The 21948-nt window shown below is 44.0% G+C and overlaps 1 protein-coding gene across 3 annotated transcripts; it reads right to left on the bottom strand.

Moving 5' to 3' along the window:
* Window positions 1–241: 241 nt before the first annotated feature.
* On the bottom strand, window positions 242–16852 carry LOC114249632 (aquaporin AQPAn.G). 3 transcript variants are annotated; one of them, XM_089730096.1, is made up of 7 exons: window positions 16342–16852; window positions 8711–8845; window positions 8334–8465; window positions 4262–4458; window positions 3822–4175; window positions 2693–2773; window positions 242–1333 (listed from the first exon to the last, which is right to left on the bottom strand). In XM_089730096.1, exons 3-7 carry the CDS (start codon window positions 8410–8412, stop codon window positions 1154–1156), a joined length of 891 nt encoding a protein of 296 aa, XP_089586222.1. In that variant the 5' UTR covers window positions 8413–8465; window positions 8711–8845; window positions 16342–16852; the 3' UTR covers window positions 242–1153. The 3 variants fall into 3 exon arrangements, with proteins under 3 accessions (XP_089586222.1, XP_089586223.1, XP_089586224.1); XM_089730097.1 differs by lacking the exon at window positions 8711–8845; XM_089730098.1 differs by lacking the exons at window positions 8334–8465; window positions 8711–8845 and having other exon boundaries at window positions 16342–16840.
* Between the last annotated feature and the right edge of the window lie 5096 nt (window positions 16853–21948).

Here is a 21948-nt window from a genome sequence, read left to right as displayed (position 1 = left end):
AATATATTACAGAAAACGTAATTAAGTCTTTTTATGTTCAATCATTCTAGAATATTCCATATCATTATATATATTATTCGTGTATTTGTATTAAACAGTACACTAGTGCAGCAAGCGTTTTTTGTATTATTTTGTATCCTTCATTTTATGTTTAATAATCATATCTTAATCATAGTGAAAATCATACATAATTTTTAGTAGGCTTCAGTTATTCAGTCATAATAAATTAAACAATATGTTAAGTATTCCATAAATTATTATATTTATCTATACTAATGTTATAAATAGGAAAGATTTGATTGTTTGTTTGTTTGCATTGAATAGGCTCCGAAACTACGGAACCGATTTGAAAAATTCGTTCACTGTTGGGAAGCTACACTATCCTCGAGTGACATAGGCTATAATGTATTTTCAAAAATATTAGGGACTTAATGAAACCCAATGTGTAAAAAAATTACCTAAAATATTATTCAGATCGAGTGGGCTGCGAAAATTATTAGTAAAATAATATATATAATGAATAAAATTAATATAGTATATACATACGACATTCACACATCATTATTTACAAAAATATTCCGGTCAGCATATATTATGTCTGTTTAAGTTAAGTCACAATAAGTGTTCTAATCTTTAAAAAAATAAAACAACGTCTAATATCGTTTACAGGGAAGTAACTGATTCAATTAATTTGATGGCTTTTCTTTTGTATGTGCGATATTTTTAAGGAAAAATTAATAATAAGTAAATTATTATTTAAAAAAATGTAACAAAAACATCATGAAAATAAAAACAAAAGTTCATTAAAATAATAATATTCAAACTCACTTTATAATTTTTTTTTATAACCTCACGCAAATAGAAGGGTTTATATGTGTGCATTATAATTTTTTATTTTGATTTTTTAGTTAAATACCCGGGCAAAGCCGGGGCGGGCTGCTAGTAAATATATAAAAACATCAGCAGGCATTACTCATTAATGTATATTAATTATCAATGAAAACAACAATAACTCGTACGAACCGGGCGTGACCTATAGTAAATAAATAATTACCACATTTACAGAGTAGCGTTGAAGACTTATTGTAACGTAGTTAGTACAGGTTTGTGTCATTTGCAGTTATTGTAAATGTAGAGACGTTGGCACGTGACGTCACCCGCCACCCCCGGGCGCTCGCCAGTCTTCCCGGGAGCAGCACGCGGCAGTGCAGTGCTTGGAGAGAGTGCGCGGCAGGGCGGGGGCGGGGGCGGCGCGGGGGGGCGGCGGGCGCCACAGCGCGCAGTACAGCGCGGCCGCGCCGGCGCCGCCGCACAGCGGGCCCACCCAGTACACCTGCGTACAGCATCGCACACACTTTACTCACCGGCCACCGCTACTCATTATTAATTAGTAAACATTAACATCCTAGCTGATTTATAACTTTTAGTGACCGCACTACGTATGTTACATTTTCGACCGTAGAATCTATCTATTATTTGATCAGGACAGAGATTGCTACAACCCCATCAGTGTGTTGCACAGGGTGGACCCGGCGACGTTACGGAGGCCCTCGCTAGCTGGTACTGTTGCCTTCTTTGAGCTTTTACGTGGAAGTCTGAGAGTCCTCTAAATCAAAAAATCAAAATCAAAAAATTTTTATTCAACATAAATGAAAGTACATACTTGTTGAACGTCAAAAGAACTACCGCCATCTCTTCTGGGCTATAAAGTGGTCGCATAGCGCAATACCACAGTGTGAATCCCGCTATCCACTTTGAGTCATGAGTCTCAATCGGCTGTTTCGCCCTTCGGCCCGGAATGCCTTACTACTTTGCGTCAGAAATAGAGAGGGTGGCGGTACCACTCGTGTGGGCATACAAGCCATTCTGTCCTCGTCATTACACTGATTATAAAATTTGGGGTTTATTTTTATTGTTATTGTGCCAAGATGCTCGTACCTTGCGGTATGTGAACTCCGGTATAGTGGCATCGCGCGATACAAGTACACTGGGGCTAGTTACACGAGCACACGGCACACCTGATGGTGAGCGGTTATCGTCGCTCATGGGCATAAAAAAAGCCAAGCCTCTACCTCTCAAGTATTTGGGCGCCCAGGCCGTACTCAAGGCGAAGCCGACCTTGTACTGTGCAAAGCATAAGTCTTTGCCCAGGTGTGAAATACCGCTACGTGAATGACCCCTTTTTAGCTTTTTAGCCAAGAATCTCAACGCCTTCGAAAGATTGCGATACTCCTTTGAATTGCGGTACGATGATAAAAATCCTTTTTTTCACAGTGAGCGCGTAAACTTGTAAACCATTTTCAGACTCAGATTACCAACTCTTCTGAATCAGTACGTCGAGCGCGTAGCAATAGATGGTATCGATGACCTTAGAGTTCAATTATACTAATAACGAACAATTCCCAGGAAAACTCGTGCCCAGTGGGTTCCTGGTGCCAGCCAAGGATCGCCGTATACCCCCGCGGGTGGAAGTATATGGGGTAATTTTCTTTAGGTCCTGTGTGTGTATATGTGTAAGGTACTTTTTACTCTACCTATTCGCTGGTAGTCCAAGGAGCTATTCCAGCTACGACCGAACGGGTCAGGTAGTTTGTATAAAAAATAACCCATGCATTTTCTACATATTGGTAGATGCTTTACTTTCAACCGAAGAACAAGGTAAGAAGGGGTACTTTTAAGAAGAGTTACTGACCCAGTGGTGATGGAACTGCCCCAATAAGACCGCGGGGGCGAGACTGCGGGCCGGGTTCATGCTGGCGCCCGTCAGCGTGCCCTGCAACACGGACAGGCCACATGCTTTGTCATACTACCTTATGTAGTGCTACAATTTTTTTTTTTTTTTTTTTGTTTAGTTTATTGCTTAGATTGGTGGACGAGCTCACAGCCCACCTGGTGTTAAGTGGTTACTGGAGCCCATAGACATCCACAAACGTAAATGCGCCACCCACCTTGAGATATAAGTTCTAAGGTCTCACGTATAGTTACAACGGCTGCCCCACCCTTCAAACCGAAACGCATTGCTGCTTCACGGCAAAAATAGGCAGGGTGGTGGTATCCACCCGCGCGGACACACAAGAGGTCCTAACACCAGTAATTACGCAAATTATAATTTTTTGTAGTTTACCTGATTACATTAACTAGGCTTAAATAATCAGTGCTGGAGTCATGGTCCAGACGGCTGGCTGATCCTTCGGCTGGTCGTAGGACCGTCGAGGCGATTCGCCCGGTTCTTGTGGATTGGGTGAATCGTGACAGAGGACGCCTCACTTTCCGGCTCACGCAGGTGCTCACTGGGCATGGTTGCTTCGGTGAGTTCCTGCACCGGATCAGAGCCGAGCCGACGGCAGAGTGCCACCATTGTGATTGCGACTTGGACACGGCAGAGCATACGCTCGTCGCCTGCCCCGCATGGGAGGGGTGGCGCCGTGTCCTCGTCGCAAAAGTAGGAAACGACTTGTCGTTGCCGAGTGTTGTGGCATCGATGCTCGGCGACGACGAGTCGTGGAAGGCGATGCTCGACTTCTGCGAGTGCACCATCTCGCAGAAGGAGGCGGCGGGGCGCGTGAGAGACGCACAAGCCCGCCGCCGTCGAGCGGGGGCCAGGGAGGCGGATCTCGCCCAAGCCCTGGCCCTCTAAGTGTTTCGGGTCCCCCCTCACATGTCGGTCTGGGGACCGGCGAGGGGGGCCTAAGAAGACGACGTGCAAGCTGCTCTGCACGCGTTTTACGCAAGAGCATCCGGGTGATGGAAGGCCGGCTATCCTCGACCCACGCTGGTTCTGGTCCAGCGGGGTATTTAATGATGGCCATATCGATAGTCACCGCAACAAGGGACATGGCCGCCACGGACGTGCCGATCCGGAGCGGCCATGAGTCACGCAGATGTTGGTTGCGCGGATCCCACGCAGCACAGTTGACGAGCGCCAGGCACGCGCCCAACACCGCCTCCACCGCCACCGCTCGAGCCGTCGAAACACCGGGCGCCGGCACCGTGAGGCACCCCGCCAGCGAACCGCCCGCCGGTATCAGCGCGGCCAGAGCCGCGGCGCCCGCTGCTCCGCCCGCCAGCTGTGCCGCGAACATCACGATCGCGCGCACCGCAGACACCCGACCCCACACCACGGCTGCCAGCGTCACCGTCGGGTTCATCATCGCGCCCGAGATGTGATCCAAGCCCTGTTAGTCAGACATACAACTATCAACCTTAGCATTAGCATTAGTACAGCGTCAGACGCAAGGTGCGAGCCCGACGACGTTCTCACCTGAACCAGCATAGCGACAACACAACCGCTGGCGAGCGCAGTGTGCGTGGAGCTGAGAGGCGTGGGCAGACAGGATGGGAAACACGAGAGCAGCACGAGCAAAGCAGCGCCCAGCGCCTCGGCTGCGGCCACGCGCGCCAGCTCCGGCCGATTGTCGGTCGGCAGTCGCGCGGTGCAGCCGCACCCGCCGCGGTATTCTGCAACACCCTCTACTCGATCAGATATGTCTAGATATACCGGTGGAATCATCATAGGTTAGGGAAAAAGTCTTATCGCATTATAGTATGTATATAGTATGTATGTACTTGTAATAAAATCTCTTTGGCTATACTATTTGTATCTGGTTGGTTTTGGTATCATTAAAAGTTTAAATTTTAAAGAAGATAATTCCAAATTCAAATTAGGATAATGTGTAATTTTTATTTATTTTTCGTACTGTCAAGATAAGTGAATCTAATGAAGAAATTCGATACATTTTAAAATTTTACTACAAAAAAGGTAAAAATGCAACGCAAGTCACGAAAAAAATTTGCGATGTTTATGGACCTAGTGCAGTGTCTGAAAGAGTAGCACAAATTTGGTTTAAGCGTTTTCAATCCCGAAATTTTGATGTCAAAGATGCACGTCGCTCTGGTCCCGGTCATCGTTCTCGTCGAACCCGTCGCTTGCGACGAAGGGCTCGACGAGTAAATTAACCCTCAGACACAGCCTACTGAGTTTCTTGGCGGATCTTCTCAGTGGGTCGCGTTTCCGATCTGGTGGTAGATTCTGCGAAGCACGGCTCTTGCTAGGGTTCGTGTTAGCAACTTCGTCAGGTTTGAGCCCCGTGAGCTCACCTTACTAGTTAAGATTACACTGAAGTAGCCTCTCAAGGCTCTCAGCTAGGTAGGAAAAAAAAATGCTCTGGTCGCCCTATTACGGATAAAATGGATGCCATTTTTGAAAAAGTGGAGCAGGATCGGCATATCAGTAGTTACGATGTAGCTGAAGAACTGGGAATATACCACAAAACAGTTTTTGCGCATTTGAAAAAAAACTGGGTACACAAAAAAGCTCGATATTTGGGTACCTCACAAGCTCACTGAAAGAAACCTAATGAACCGTGTACTCATTTGTGATTCTTTATTACGACGTAATGAAACCGAACCATTTTTGAAGAAGCTGGTGATGAAAAGTGGATCATGTACGACAAGAACGTGTGAAAAAGGTCGTGGTCAAAGGCCGGTCAGGTTTTACAGACTGGTGAAACTCGCAACAAGGTGATGCGCTCCGGCCGATTGTTGCCCACCTCGCTGGAGTGTGTCCTGCCGTCTTCCCAGGCGTGGCAGTGTTTAATACATGATAATAATAATAATTTATTTATTAACTTTGAAAACATTTACACACAACAGTTTGCTAAAAACTCTCCACACTAGGCATTGCCTGTCTCGTGGAGAGTTTTTTTATAGGAGTATCTTAAAACTAGTAATAACGGTGCTGGATACAGTTAAGCGAATATTATACATATATATATGTATAATATTCGCTTAAAGATTCGCTTAAAGCTTTCTTGTAGCTTATAGCTTATAAGCTACAAGAAAAGAAACGGGTGTAATGATTTTTACTATGCGTGCTTAGAGTTACCTAGTGCAGTTCAGAAAGTCCTCCGAAAAAGAGTAGGAACAATTAAGCAGTTTTTTTTAACTTTCTTTTAACTTCTTCGTAATTTAGGTTAAGAATTTTGTATCGTTTATTGAGTCTGTTATATAAGTAAGGTTTCATGTAGGAGCTAAAACGACGAGCAAAAGTAGCCCTAACTGAGGGCGTCGGGATTATAGGAGTACGTTTTGTTGCAAGGACTTTGAAGTTAGTGATTTTAAGAACTTCTCTGTGGTTCTTCTCACGCTCGGGACCCCAAATTCTTTAAAGAGAGTGTCTGTGGGTTACCGAAATTATTTCTTTAAAACAGTTTTCAATACTGCTCTCTGAGCTCTTTCAAGGGTAATTAGATGAGAAGTGGCTGCTCTGCCCCAGGCCAGAATGCAGTATGAGAGTATGGTTTGACCTAGGGCGAGGTAGATGGATTTCAGTATGTTTATACTTGCTACGTCTCGGAGCAACTTAAAGGAGAAAATTAATTTCCGGACTTTAGAAGTAGTAGAGGCTATATGCTCTTTAAATGTAAGTTTTTCATCGATAGTGATGCCTAAGTATTTAGTGGAACTAACTTTATGTATTTTCGGACAATCACAAGGGAGAATGGGTGTAAGTAAATTGTTTTTTGGCAAGAATGTATCGCTCGAGAAAAGTTTGGAGGTGGGGCTGATTTAACTGTTTTGTGAAAGCAGATGTAATTTGTTTTTGATGGATTTATAGTCAGTAAATTTTTATTTAACCAGTCAGCTACTTGAAGGCCTTTTTGTGTTGTAGTTTGGAGCCTTTCCCAGGAGGACTCGTGGAAAACTATGACAGTGTCGTCAGCGTAATTAATTATGTTCGCATTGTCTAGTTTAATATGTGACAAACTGTTTAAGTATACCAGAAATAGTGTAGGTCCAAGAATGCTACCCTGGGGTACTCCGAAGGAAACCGTAGAAAAGTCACTGATGTGGTCTCCTACCTTTATACATTGTCTTCTACCTGTGAGGTAACTTGAGAACCAATTAAGGCAAAGGCCTCTAATTCCAGTGTTTTCTAATTTGCGCAGAAGGATGGGAATTGAAACGGTATCGAAAGCTTTTGCTAGATCAAGAAATACACCCAGGCAGCATCTGCCCTCCTCGATATATTTACAAACAGAGTTAGTGAGAAGGCAGACTGCTTGCTCCGTTGATTTGTGCTGGCGAAAGTCATATTGCTGCTCTGAGATTAGGCGATTAGATTCCAAGAATGCTGTTAATTGTTTGTTTACAGTTTTTTCAAGAAGCTTAGAAAATGAAGTGAGTAGGGATATGGGCCTGTAGTTTTTGGGATGATCGGAATTGCCTCCTTTGTGGATAGGGATAACCAAAGCTTCTTTCCAAGTTTATAGGCAAAAATGGAATTGTTTGGAGGAGGCTTTTACCCTGAGGAGGAGATTAAATTGCATAAATAGTAAAGGAGAATGCCCATTGCAGTATGGAATTTGGTTTCAGTTTGTGCTCTCATGTAACTTACCTCATTTTGTAGGGTTTGATATGTTTATTCAATTATAAAAAAAAAAAATCTCTATTTCGCCGGATTTCATCACTGAGCTTGACACGTCCACGTTGAAACTCAGCAAACCAGCGATAAATTGTGGTTTTGGATGGGGCTTCATCACCAAATGCAGAAATCATCCGGTCAACACACTGTTTTTGTGTTAAACCACTACGAAAGTCATAATAAATCATCGCTCTTGAATTTTCTCGAGTCAATTCCATTTTCTCAACGGCTAAACAAGTTTGACAAAACCTCGTGACCAGGCCGAGAATCTTTTTTTAAATAAATAAATGGTATTCGATTTTTAAAACCAAGGAGTTTTCAATTAAAAAGATTTTAATATGACAGGAACAGTGGAAATATTCCATTCCCGATACTTTTAGTGCAGCTCTCGTATTTGTATTTCGAATCGATATAGCATATTATTATATTAAACAATACTCACAATCTCCTGAATATAAATAAAATTAAAGTGCGCTGATTGACTGAAGGGACTAAATGACAGTAGCAGACACAGTTCAAACAATACTAATTATAATATCTTCGATGTCCCGATCCACTAACGGTGCTTATAGGCACCACAAGCACCGGTCACCGCTCTCGTCGAACCCGTCGCTTGCGACAGTGTTCGGCGAGCAAATTAACTCACAGGCCACAGACACAGTCCACTGAGTTTCTCGCCGGATCTTCTCAGTGGGTCGCATTTCCAATCCGGTGGTAGATTCTGCGAAGCACTGTTCTTGCTAGGGCTAATGTTAGCAACGTGACTATGCTAGAGCTCCGTGAGCTCCCACACTCGTTCGGTGAATCTAGTTTGATCCCTCGATTTCACTAGAATAGCTATTAGTCCCTATCACTTTAGCCGTAGTTAACTATTTACTGCAAAGATAATTGAGAGTAAAACTGAACTTACTTGATTTGTGTATGTTTAGCTTTGTTCCTTCGTCATCATGACCACCGCCAGCTCTGACATAATCTTGCAAAATTCCCATTAGTGTCTATTCTACATCACAGTATTCACAGCAAAATTGTTGAAATTCCCGTTCTGTCGGAAACGAAGGTAGGTACGTCACTTTCAATTTTGAAATTCTTACATTCTGTAGCTATTTTAAGTACTTTCTGATCAAATTTACATTAATTAAGGAAAAACATTTTGGCGAATAATTTGTGTTTCTAGATAACGTACATTTAAATAATAATTGGTTTCAAACAGTAAAATATTTTTTGTTTGATCGCAAGAAATACCTTTCAATTTTAAGTTTACGACATGGTTTAAAAAAAAATTCAAACCTTTTGCTCCTTTTTACGTTTTTTAATATTTTTTCAGTACTTTTTCAGCGTTGAACGGTTTAATTTCTACAGTTTCCTCTCCCTGATCCACCATCTCATCTCGCTTTTACTTTTTGGTAGGCTCGGGGTTTGTGTCTCAATAAAATTGTAGTCTTCATTAAATTATGTTTACGTTCACGTTTATTATTTCCAACGTTTCAAATATTTCGTCCGGCAGCACTCGGTGTTAAGAGGCCACCAGCGGCCACAGACATCATACCGACATCAATATCATCCACCACCACGATGATTTTCCTTCAACGTACAAGTCGTTAGCCATAGAAATTGGTACCGGTCTACAGGATCTGCGCACCGGCGCCGGCCTAGTTGTGACTACTGACTTCAAACACACTTTTATTAAATGACTCAGTGTAACTGCCTCACGTTTCGCTATATGTGACTATTGCTAGACCACGCGCCACATTTTATGGGTGGTTAGTTACTCTAAGCAGACGAGCTAACGGTCTATCTGATAGTAAGAGTCCATCACTGATAGTCACTAGCAATATCTGTGCCACAGCTGATTAGTGATCTACTGCTGAGGCCGCCTTTCGAAGTTCGGTTGAAGAAGGACATGTTATACTAGGCTGCACTAAAAGTATCAGGAATGGAATATTTCCACTGTTCCTGTCATATTAAAATCTTTTTAATTGAAAACTCCTTGGTTTTAAAAATCGAATACCATTTATTTATTTAAAAAAAGATTCTCGGTCTGGTCACGAGGTTTTGTCAAACTTGTTTAGTCGTTGAGAAAATGGAATTGACTCGAGAAAATTCAAGAGCGATGATTTATACACTTTCGAAGTGGTTTAACACAAAAACAGTGTGTTGACCGGATGATTTCTGCATTTGGTGATGAAGCCCCATCCAAAACCACAATTTATCGCTGGTTTGCTGAGTTTCAACGTGGACGTGTCAAGCTCAGTGATGATCCCCGTCAAGGTCGTCCAAAAACTGCAGTCACCCAAGAAAACGTTGATGCTGTGCGTAAGCTGATTGAGGAAGATCGACATGTGACATACCGCGAAATTCAGGCAACTTTAGATATTGGCATGAATTAAATACAAATAATCTTGCATGAACAATTAGGTGTAAAAAAGTTGTTTTCCCGATGGATACCGCATTCGCTCTGTGAATAGCAAAAAGCGGCTCGCGTTACTTGGTGCGTCAGAACTCTCGAAAGATTCCACGCAGGATCCTCAAATGCTGTATACAACATTGAATCAGGTGACGAATCCTGCATATACGCGTACGAACCCGAAACAAAAAACCAGTCACGAGTTTGGGTGTTCGAAAATAAGTCAAAGCCAACAAAAATTGTTCGTTCACGGAGTGTTGCAAAAAAAATGGTGGCCACGTTTGTCTTCAAAATCGGCCATGTTACGACTATTCCTCTTGAGGGACAAAGAACGGTTAATGCAGAATGGTATGCTAGCATTTGTTTGCCACAGGTCGTTTCTGAACTCCGTAAAGAGAACTGCAACCGCCGCATCATCCTCCATCACGACAATGCGAGTTCTCACACCGCGCACAGAACAAAAGAGTTTTTAGAGCAAGAAAACATAGAATTATTAGACCATCCGCCGTACAGCCCCGACCTAAGCCCTAATGATTTCTATACTTTCCCTAAAATAAAGAATAAATTGCGTGGACAGAAATTTTCATCACCTGAAGAAGCTGTGGACGCCTACAAAACGGCCATTTTGGAGACCCCAACTTCCGAATGGAATGGTTGCTTCAATGATTGGTTCCATCGTATGGAAAAATGTGTCAAATTTCGCGGAGAATACTTCGAAAAGCAATAAATACATTTTTAAATAGTAATGTTGTGTCACTTCGTTAATTCCCGAAATTTTCAGTGCCGCCCTCGTAGTCTTCTGGGAAAGGATTTTATTCCAGAACCGAATATTACGCGGCAATAACGATTAATTAAAATGTACTGTCGATGAACGCAGCCTTTCTAAGTGGTAAAAACTCCTTTTGGAGCTTTAGCTCCTTGGACGAGCATCTGTCCATTAAGTATCTTGCCTCTGGGTCTGCGGGGGGACTTCGGTTCCCTCTGTATTCTGTACCGTATGTTCCATGGGGAGTGCTCTGAGGAACTGTTCGAGATGATACCGGCATCTCGTTTTTACCATCGCACCGCCCGCCACCGGAGTAGAGTACATCCATACTACCTGGAGCCACTGCGGTCATCCACAGTGCGTTTCAAGAGATCTTTTTTGCCACGTACCATCCGGCTATGGAATGAGCTCCCCTCCACGATGTTTCCCGTCCTTCTTCAAACGAGGCTTGTGGAGAGTATTAAGCGGTAGGCAGCGGCTTGGCTCTGCCCCTGGCATTGCTGAAGTCCATGGGCGACGGTAACCACTCACCATCAGGTGGGCCGTATGCTCGTCTGCCTACAAGGGCAATAAAAAAAAAAAAAAAAAAGTATATGGGGGATTCAGTTGAGTGAAACACCATTGGTTGTTCCACGAATTGCAATTAAATCAATATATCACTTCTCATAAGTATATATTTTTTGGGAACATATAACGATAGCACACTTTAATTTTACAACTAACGCCGTCTATTGGTGGTATTCAAATAAATTCACCATCTACATTACTGAGCACTGTAGATATTAAGTGAAATGAAAGGTTTGGGGCAAAAGCATCTTCTTTGTGGAGCCAGCACCATAAATCGTGGTAACGGAGTAGCAGACGTCTATGCAACTTTGTTACTCCGTCCATCCAAAAAGATAGCGATCCAATCAGAGGGTCCCTCGGGGATTCCATATCCCCGCCATGACCTATGCAAGTGTAGTGTTCGCTCACGCGGCCCGCTCTGACTTAAAACCCCATCGATATATTACCACGTGGTAATATATCGATGTAAAACCCCTTCAAATAATTCAATCCCGTTTCTGCAGGATAGCGGTCGGAGGCCCGTGGTTCGTCAGGAACATCGACTTGCATGATGACCTGGACCTAGAGTCCATCATTAAGTATCTACAGTCGGCATCAATGCCATTTCGAGAAAGCGGCACGACACGAGAACCCGCTGCTCTCATCGTGGCAGCCGGTAACTACATTTCCGATCCTGCGGACCGAATGGAAAGCAGTCGACGTCGCCCAAAACACGTCATTTCGGATCCTCCCGATCCACTAACGGTGCTTTTAGGTACCTCAAGCACCGGTCTCCGTTCTAGTCGAACAGGTCGCTTGCCACGAAGGGCTCGACGAGTAAATTACCCAACAGACACAGCCCACTGAGTTTCTCGTCGGATCTTCTCAGTGGGTCGCGTTTCCGATCCGGTGGTAGATTCTGCGAAGCATGGCTATCGCTAGAGTTCGTGTTAGCAACGACGTCAGGTTTGAGCTCACCTAGAACTCGGCTAATCTAGAATAACCCCTCGAGGTTACTAGAATAGGTAGGAAAAAAAAATGATTCCATATTTTAGTTGCTTCGACAGTATTGCCATATGCCAGGTGCAGTCGAAGACATTCGTCACACCAAAGTTTACAAGGATGTCTTCAAAGCCACAGCCTGTCGGTGAAGAGGTTACATAACAAGGTCACCAATGAACGGCTAGCAAGCTGGCGATTTCAAGCTACCGGAGCAGCTGCGCATCGATTACCTTGGGACGCAAGCGAGTTATTGTGGTGTGCCTGTGGCCAATCTTGTCGGATATACGGTGGACATGGGCGGTCTTCCACGAAAATGAATTCTTTTCGGTACCTACTGATACGTCAAGTTAGTGGCGAACATCTTTAGAACCAATCATCATCATCATCATCATCAGCTTTTATCTGCCCACTGCTGGAAATGGGCCTTCCCCAATGCCTTCCACATAATGCGGTCCTCCGCCTTCCGCATCCAACGACTTCCCGCCGTGCGGACTAAGTCGTCAGTCCACCTGGTTGGAGGATGCCCCACGCTCCTTGTACCCATCCGTGGCCTCCATTCGAGGACTTTCCTCCCCCACCTGGCGTCGCTGGCTTGACAGATGTGACCGGCCCATTGCCACTTCAGCCTGCTAACTTTGAGAGCTATGTCGTCGACTTTGGTTCTCCGTCGAATTTCTTCGTTCCGGATTTTGTCCCTTAGAGAAATACCGAGCATAGCTCTTTCCATCGCCCGCTGTGCGACTCTTAACGTATGGGCCAGCCCTGCCGTCAGTGTCCAGGTTTCCGCGCCGTAGGTCATCGCGGGGAGAATGCACTGGTTAAAGACTTTTGTCTTCAGGCATTGAGGAATTTGCGAGCTGAGGATTGCACGAAATTTCCCAAATGCCGACCAACCCAGTCGTATGCGTCTCTTAGAACGAATGGTAAGATGTAATCCGACCCACTCGACTTCTAGATGTCCAGTTGTCACCCCGTGTCCGCCCGTGGGTCTTCTCCGTCGTGGAGTCCACTTGGGGGCGAGGAGGTCGTGAGGACTTACAGCACACCGTATAACCAGATATTACGCCGCATTTTTAGTTCTGTGGATTTCAGACGTAACACTTGCTGTCCTTGTTTGTGTGTGAAAACTTGACGTAAGCAAGTGTCGCGCGTAGATTATTTTAACTCACAGTCATTTCGATGATTTTTTAAAACAACCGCACGGCCGCCGCGCCGTCGGAGCGCGTCACAATTAACAGACTGTCAATATTTGTTGAACAAATATCTTACAACATTCGGAATAACTAAACAAACGTTCGGTGCGCGTTAATGTACTGTGAGGTCACTTCTCAGCGCCTTCTCAGATTTAAATTATTAGTTTTTGTTTACAACGGTATATTCCAAGATTCAATGAAACCACCAGGGTTTTATTTCATTACATTGATGGATAATAATAATAAGTCGACCACAAGACTGTATCCAACTGGATCGGTGGTCAGCACAAGGTCCAACAGAGAAGGCTCGTGCCCCTCGATATCTGGGACACGGGTGGACCGTGTCACCAGCTGGAAGAAGCCGTAGGCCAAGGCGAGAGGTCAGTGGTCCTTGACCCCAACCATTCTGGGTGGTGAGCGTTAAAGTCTCCAACGATCACTGCTGTGGGACCTGTACAGGCAGCCTACCCTTCGGGTATAACTCCCATGATCTATGCGCAGCCACAAGAGGGACAGGTCCCATTGTTCGAGGCCCCGAAGAAGGCAACAACAGACATCAGCCCGGAAGAATACGTACACCCCGGCTTTACGCAGGAAGTTGTGCTCCAATACGTAGCCAGTGTATCCAAGGTACGACGTATCATCCGGAGCAGCTATCTACGCCTCCGTCAGAAAAAGTAGGGTAGGCTGCGCTGTCTCAAGGTAGTGGTCTACGGCGTTAAGATGACTATGTAAGCTCCCAACATTGCTGAAATCCACTCCGGTCTCCAACTCCGGCAGGACGACCGCACGACAGAATTTACACTAGTTGCTGAGACAGCTTCCTGGGGCGGAGTTTAGTAGTGACACCTGGTTTCAGGTCCTCTACTAACCGGCGGGCGGCGGCGGATAGCGTTTTACTGGGTCTCTCTATACCCCTGTCAAACAATCACGTCCCACCAGCTTGCTTTTTTTTCCTACCTAAGCTGAGAGCCTTGAGAGGCTATTTCAGCGTAACCTTAACTAGTAGGTGACTTCGCGGGGCTCTAACCTGACGACGTTGCTAACCCGAACTCTAGCAAGAGCCGTACTTCGCAGAATCTACCACCGCATCGGAAACGCGACCCACTGAGAAGATCCAGCGAGAAACTCAGTGGGCTGTGTCTGAGGATTAATTTACTCGTCGAGCCCTTCGTCGCAAGCGACGGATTCGACGAAAACGATGACCGGAGCCAGCTTGCACGCACTTTTGCTCCGCATGTCCCAGGTGTCACCAAGATTCGCCCCCAGCAAGAAAGAGAAAAGGGTAGGAATAGAACTAGCTCTCCAACCCACACGTAGGAACACAGCTAAGCTATTTGGTAGCGGACTCTAGTTGGAGGGTGGAGGTCATCCATGGTCAGCGTCGGACATGGTTCTAAAACCGTTTAGGAACGTACTGTACTAACACGTCATAGAAACTAATGTTTAGTATTAGTTAATAAAAATACTAAAGATGATTTGTTTATCGATCATGCTACTCATTGGATGGAAAGTGTTTTCTGATGCCCATGCACATCGGCCACACTTGAAGAAGGACATGTTGTAGTGCCCATAATGTTTTTATAACATCCCTTAAAGTGCAGTTTGTTGTTTGCTGTTATTCTGTTACTGTTTATTCAGCTTTTATATTAAAATGAAATGATAACGCAATGTTTTATTGTTAGTGTAGCGTAATACCCATTAGGAGCGGTATCTGCGACAGCGGAGTTGGTACATATTTACGAAGATGACAGTGCGGTCCTCGCGTCCTATCCACTGGGCTCGGCTCGGCTCTAGCCACTGTTATGGGGTCGCTTATTTTTACATAGTGGTGGTAGGGCGTCTGTATGACCGCACGGGTAGGTACCACCACCATGTCTATTTCTGTCGTGAAGCAGTAATACGTTTTGGTTTGAAGGTGGGGTAGCCATTGTACTCTAAAAACTGAGACCTTAGAACTATGTCTCTAGGTGGGTGGCAACATTTACGTTGTAGATGTCTATGGGCTCCGGTATTCACTTAACACCAAGCGGGCCGTAAGCTCGTCCAAACATCTAAGCAAAAAATTAAAAACGATCTTTTAGACGGCAGTGATTGATTCTCATCACGCGGAATTTGAAAGGTGGTTAGCTACTTTGTTGTTTGTCTCAAAAATATGCTCGTGATTGAGTTATCACATAATCGTAGATATATCTAAGCGTGTGTAATCACAACATCTTATATCTGGCGTAAGACGCGGAATCAAAGCGTTATCATTTAAGCCGGTCGGTACGCTGCATGGCGGCTGTTTATCAACTGGTAGTCGTAATTTATTTTTAATGTTTGATGAAGGATTAATTTACTGTTTACATCTCCTCTTTCATGCAATTTAATATTAAAATGACTATCATTTTAACATCAGAATAGTACGAGCGTCATCTTAATTTAAATCTAAAAAAGTCTATATGAAGGCCTTAGTCCATATTTGTGATAAATATAAGAATACGAAGCACCGAATGTTACTGCAGTCGCCGATGGCCATCACATTGCACTTCGCCGTCAATTAAGAAGCTAGGACGTTTAATTTACCCAACTAAAATGATAGTATTGTTCAGAAAATATGTTCCCCGGTTGTTATTATATTTTAAAATTTTAATAATATGTCCATTATCAACAAAACAGAAACGTCTGACAATAGTTGCCTCGCATTTTGTTTAGCATCGGCACGCGGCACGCGGCAGTCCGTTAAACAGATTCAAGAAAGGGACTCAACGGGGAGGAGTGGATACAGCGGTCGGGTTATACGTACCTACTCGTATAATGCGGTTGCATTCATTATTATTAGCCTCTTCTCATGTTTTCTGAATAACTATTGTAATTTTATTATTTATAACGCGTTTTTATTGATCGAACAAATATCCAGAAAACAAACTTCAGTCGCTTAAGATCACATTCGAAGATCTACGACGTGCGCCTGCTCATTGATGGTCACAGAATGATGCAGTAAATAGCTAGGAACAATACTCACGCAGCGCGACGCTCGGTGCGGATCCCATGTCGTGGCACTGAGTCATGGCGCCGCTGCAGCAGAGGACTCCGGGCTCGTCGTCGGATCGAATAGAACGAGCTGGTCCGAGCGTCAGGTGTCGACTCACTAATTTTCGCACCCTTCACATAAGGAGCGGCGCCGGCAGCCGCGCGACACCGTCACACCGTCACTCCGTCACGTCGTCACAGCGAAATTTAGCGAGCACGGCTCTAGTGGGCGCGGGCACGCCGCGGGCGTCTCGTCCTCGAGAGATAATGTGATTGATGACCGGCGGCCGCGACGCACGTGGATCGATTTCCAATCAATTATTATATTTCACAATCTCACCGCTAATTAAGGAAGATATTTTCGCGAGTAACACATATTAGTAGGGAGGTGTCTCCGCTTCCCTACGAGCGGAGCGCCGAGGAAGCCACACAGCTTGGCGAGAACGTGTACAATGAAGACATGCAAATTGATTTATTTTGTTGTTAATGTAGATGTTTACGTAAAAGACATGTAGTAGATTTTTATTGACCGTGTAGTATCTGTGAAGTGTTTAAAGTCTGTATATAGGTTAAGGGTCGGAGCGTGGCTATTCGGGTTCCTTTAAACGTTTAGTGAAATTCCAGTAAATTCCCTGAGTAAATTCGCTGAGACATTAGATTCACATTTTTCTTTCAATTTTAACAGACTTCAAATAAAAAAGAATTAAGTGGTTCTCAATTCGAGTCGTATGTTTTTTTAAAGTTTTTTATCGAGTGATGACTGTAACTAAACTGATTTATGTTATTTTGTTGTAATCGCAAGTTTGAATCGACCACTTGGTCCTCCGTTATAAGTAGGTTCCCAACTTTTTATTTTTTTATTGCCCTTGTAGGCCGACGAATATACGGCCCACCTGATGGTGAATGGTTACCGTCGCCCATGGATTTCAGCAATGCCAGGGGCAGAACCAAGTCGCTGCCGCTTAATACTCTCCACAAGTCTCGTTTGAAGAAGGACATGTCGTAGCGCTCGGGAAACACCGTGGAGGGGAGCTCGTTCCAAAGCCGGTTGGTACGTGGCATAAAGATCTCTGGAAACGCACAGTGGCTGAAGGCAGGGGCTCCAGGTAACATGACTGAACTCTACTGCAGTGGCAGGCGATGTGATGATAAAAACGAGATGACGGTATCATTTCAAACAATTCTTCAGAGCACTCTCCATGGAACATAGGGTACAAAATACAGAGGGAACCGAAGTCCTTCCGCAGACCCAGAGGTTCCAAACGATTCCTGAGAATGGAGCTATCGACAATAGAATTATCGATTATCCTCGGACTTGTGCTTTATAAAGCAAAAAAAGTCTTTGTCCAGGCGTGAAGTACCGCATCTCGAGAGTTTGCGTTGCGCCGTGCCTACAAGCGCCGTAGCCTCTTCACGTCACAGCATCGGTACGACGGACGAGCCATATCGCGCGTTATCAGTGCAGCAGCTTTTCGCACGCCAACTGGTATGCCGACGAAGTAAGGAGCGTGAGATATAACTTATTTATTTACAATCTATTGGTTTCTTACCTACATTTTGCAATATGCATATTTATTGCGTTAGACTTGTTGAATTTCACTAAAATTTGTAAGTATTAACTAGTTTATATTGTTTTATAATTCAAAATGCCTTCAGACGGTGAAAAACATGGTTCCATCCGCGGCTCTTTAAAAGAGCTCACGACTAAACGTAGCTCAATTAAGGGTCAAATAACCAAGTTTAAAACTATCTCGACAAGCTGATTCTACAGTTAACATTATCAAATGTTGAGCTAGCTGAACTATCACTTAAACTTGGCAGATTTGAGGGAGTTTCAACAAAGTTTGATGCGTTGCAAAGTGAAATCGAGGTCTTAAATTCTAATAATCTTGACTTCGAAATTGATGAAAGAGACAGCATTGAGCAGGAGATCATAACAAACATTGTCACAGCAAAAAATATTATCGATCAACAAAATTCGATTAAAGATGAAGATAGACGCAAATCGATCTTCCAGGAAGCTCAGGGTAGTCTCGATCATCACAATATTGGTGTAAAATTACCGCAAATTCAAATATCTAAATTCAATGGGTCCTATTTTCACTGGTTGGAATTTCATGATACTTTTGTAAACCTAGTGCATAAAAACGAACATACACAAGTTCCATTATTTAATTTCATATTTGGAGGGCGACGCAGCGCGCATAATTTCTAATCTCGAAGTGTCCTCGGCGAACTATGCAGAGGCCTGGGAACTACTTTGTGCGCGATACAATAATAAACGATTACTTATTAACCAACACCTTAAATCACTATTCAATATTCAGTCCATTACTTGCGAATCGGAAAGGTCACTACGTTCCTTGGTGGATCATGTAACCAAAAATTTACGGGCGCTATCTAGCTTGAAACAGCCGACTGATCATTGGGATATGCTTATTATCTTCATGCTGTCTTCCAAGCTAGATAATACGACGCTAACGAAGTGGGAGGAGACGCGTAATGGCATCGACGATGTACCTACTTTACAACAATTCTTTAAGTTTTTGGTCGATCGTGCTGACGTTCTCGAGGCTTTAAATAGAAACAAATTTGATAACCCTACCAAGACATTACTAAATACTTCGCGTCACCCAGCCCCTACTAATAATAATAAACCAATCCATGTGAAATCGTTTACCAGCACCACTCATTTTCTTGCATTATTTGTAAAGAAAACCATCGAATCTATAATTGTCCCATATTTATAGCAAAAAACATAAAGGAAAGATGGTCTGAGGTTGAAAATTTAAAATTATGCGCTAATTGTTTGAGAGCTGCCCATTCAGTGACTGACTGTCGATTAAGCAGCTGTCGCGAATGTAATAAGCGACACAATACACTTCTCCACCAGTCTAATACTGCAGTCGTAAGTACTTCCGCTATGTGCTACGACTCTAGTGATGTGCTACTATCCACAGCATTAATCGAAGTATCCAATCCAAATATTAAAGAAAAATGTATGGTACGTGCCTTTTTAGACTGTGGAAGTCAATATTCGTTTATCACTAAATCTTTAATGCAAAGGTTATCACTTAAATCTAGATCCATTGATATACTAAATGTAATCGGAATCAGCAATAAATCAGCGGATGCAATTAAAGAAAGTTGTACTGCGCAAATATCGTCACTACGAACTCAATTTATTGCGACACTTTCTCTATTTGTCCTCGACCAGTTAACGGGTATATATATATATATATATATATATATAATTTTTTTTTTTTTGTCAGGCGGATATCGCCGGACTTCCGCCCTCCACTGGGGACGGCGGGCGGAGCATGTCGGAGTCGAACCGACTAAAACCTCCTGTCGCTCAACTACCAACGTCCAAACCTCACATGAGACAGAACTCATGAAAAGGCAAAGGGGGGAAAGTGAAGTGTTTAGTGCGGACCACATCTCTCCCATCACCCTCCCCCTTGGGACGCCGGACTGGCGGTCGTCGGCGCCACGACCACCAGCCCTCTCGGTCGGCAGGCTATCCGGAGCCCGCATAGATGGCGCCGGTTAGAGTGAGCTATCCTACGGAATACCCCGCTGGGTCAGAACCAGCGTGGGTCGAGGATAGCCGGCCTTCCATCACCCGGATGCTCTTGCGTAAAACGCGTGCAGAGCAGCTTGCACGACGTCTTCTTAGGTCCCCCTCGCCGGTCCCCAAACCGACATATGAGGGGGACCCGAAACACTTAGAGGGCCAGGGCTTGGGCGAGATCCGCCTCCCTGGCCCCCGCTCGACGGCGGCGGGCTTGCGCGTCTCTAACGCGCCCCGCCGCCTCCTTCTGCGAGATGGTGCACTCGCAGAAGTCGAGCATCGCCTTCCACGACTCGTCGTCACCGAGCATCGATGCCACAACACACGGCAACGACAAGTCGTTTCCTATTTTTGCGGCGAGGACACGGCGCCACCCCTCCCATGCGGGGCAGGCGACGAGCGTGTGCTCCGCCGTGTCCAAGTCGCAACCACAATGATGGCACTCTGCCGTCGGCTCGGCTCCGATCCGGTGCAGGAACTCACCGAAGCAACCATGCCCAGTGAGCACCTGCAACGGGTATATTACCTAACACTCCTATCAACATCAAACATTTAAATATACCTAACAATATTAAACTAGCCGATCCTTCTTTCTACCAACCTGGTCCTATCGACCTGTTGATTGGATCAGATATTTTTTGGGACATTTTGGGTAGCGAAAAACGTTCCATAGGCCCTAGTAATGTTAAGTTAATTAATTCTAAATTTGGTTGGTTGGTCGGCGGCAACATAAACAACATATCACGAAACAACAATACATTTATTCATCATTCATCCAAACATCATTCGTCCAAACATCATCCATCAAAACATAATTTAAACACACATCATTCTATTTTACATTGCAATCATGCTGCAGTATATAAACCATCTAATACAACAAACATTCATGAAATGTTATCTAAATTTTGGGAGATAGAAGATCTGCCTCAAAACAAAAAAATAAGCATAGAGCATAAGGCTGCAGAAGATCATTTTGTCGAAAACACCACCAGATTAGAATCAGGTCGATTTTGTGTCAGATTACCTATGCTAGAGTCCCCGGACTGTCTGGGTGACTCATACAATGCAGCAAAAAAAACGCTTCCTTAATCTAGAGAAAAGGTTCCGTAGAAATGGTAAGTTAAAGTCACAATATACAGAGTTCCTCCGTGAATATGCCAGTTTAGGTCACCTATCTAAATCTGATACTCCAATACCGCCACTATCATACTTTTTATGTCATCACGCCGTATTCAAGGACAATAGCGAAAGCACAAAAATCCGTGTTGTTTTTGATGGGTCAACTGTCACCGCATCCGGATTTTCCGTTAACGACATACTTCGGGTAGGTACAAGTATTCAGGATTCACTTTTCTCCATATTGATAAGAGCACGACAATACAAATATCTATTGACCGGCGATATAGAGAAAATGTATCGCCAGGTATTAGTTCACGAAGACGATCGTGATCTCCAACTAATACTTTGGAGAGAAGATGAGTCTATGCCTATCGAGACTTTGCGCCTGAATACTCTCACTTACGGAACCGCAAGTGCTAGTTATCTAAGTACGCGCTGTCTGTGGCAGGTCGGTGAGGAATGTGCTGACGAAACTATTAAGAAAATTATACAAAGGGACTTTTTTGTCGACGATCTCATAACTGGTTCAGATGATGAGCTCACACTACGTTATATTCAAACCGCAATATCACAAGCTCTTAATTCAGCATGCTTCAAACTTCGTAAATACAAATCCAACTTACCTTCTATTTTGACAATTCATTTATTGCCGTTCAAGAAAATCTTGCGTTGAGTGAGTCTTCGAGCACTCTTGGAATCGGGTGGAGTCCTTCTAGTGACTGCATACATTTTCCCATAAAGGTTCCACACAATACAAACAACGTAACAAAGAGAACGATCATGTCTGACGCGTTCAAAATATTTGATCCTTTAGGTATTTTAAGTCCATGCATTATTAAGCCTAAAATGATTTTACAAGAACTGTGGATCCTCAAGCTCGATTGGGATCAACCTGTTCCCCAT

Source organism: Bombyx mandarina, chromosome 10 (genome assembly GCF_030267445.1).
Source record: "Bombyx mandarina strain Sakado chromosome 10, ASM3026744v2".
Taxonomy (NCBI): domain Eukaryota; kingdom Metazoa; phylum Arthropoda; class Insecta; order Lepidoptera; family Bombycidae; genus Bombyx; species Bombyx mandarina.
The sequence above is the reverse complement of the archived record's forward strand: the minus strand, read 5'-3'. Positions and strand labels throughout refer to the sequence as shown.

Coding starts and splice junctions, on each gene's coding strand:
- LOC114249632 (XM_089730096.1), bottom strand. CDS start 8,412: ATGGGAATTTTGCAAGATTATGTCAGAGCTGGCGGTGGTCATGATGAC. Junction 2,774..3,821: donor CGGCCATGTCCCTTGTTGCG/GTGACTATCGAT, acceptor TCCGTGTTGCAG/GGCACGCTGACGGGCGCCAG. Junction 1,334..2,692: donor GGCAGTTCCATCACCACTGG/GTCAGTAACTCT, acceptor TGCTGTACGCAG/GTGTACTGGGTGGGCCCGCT.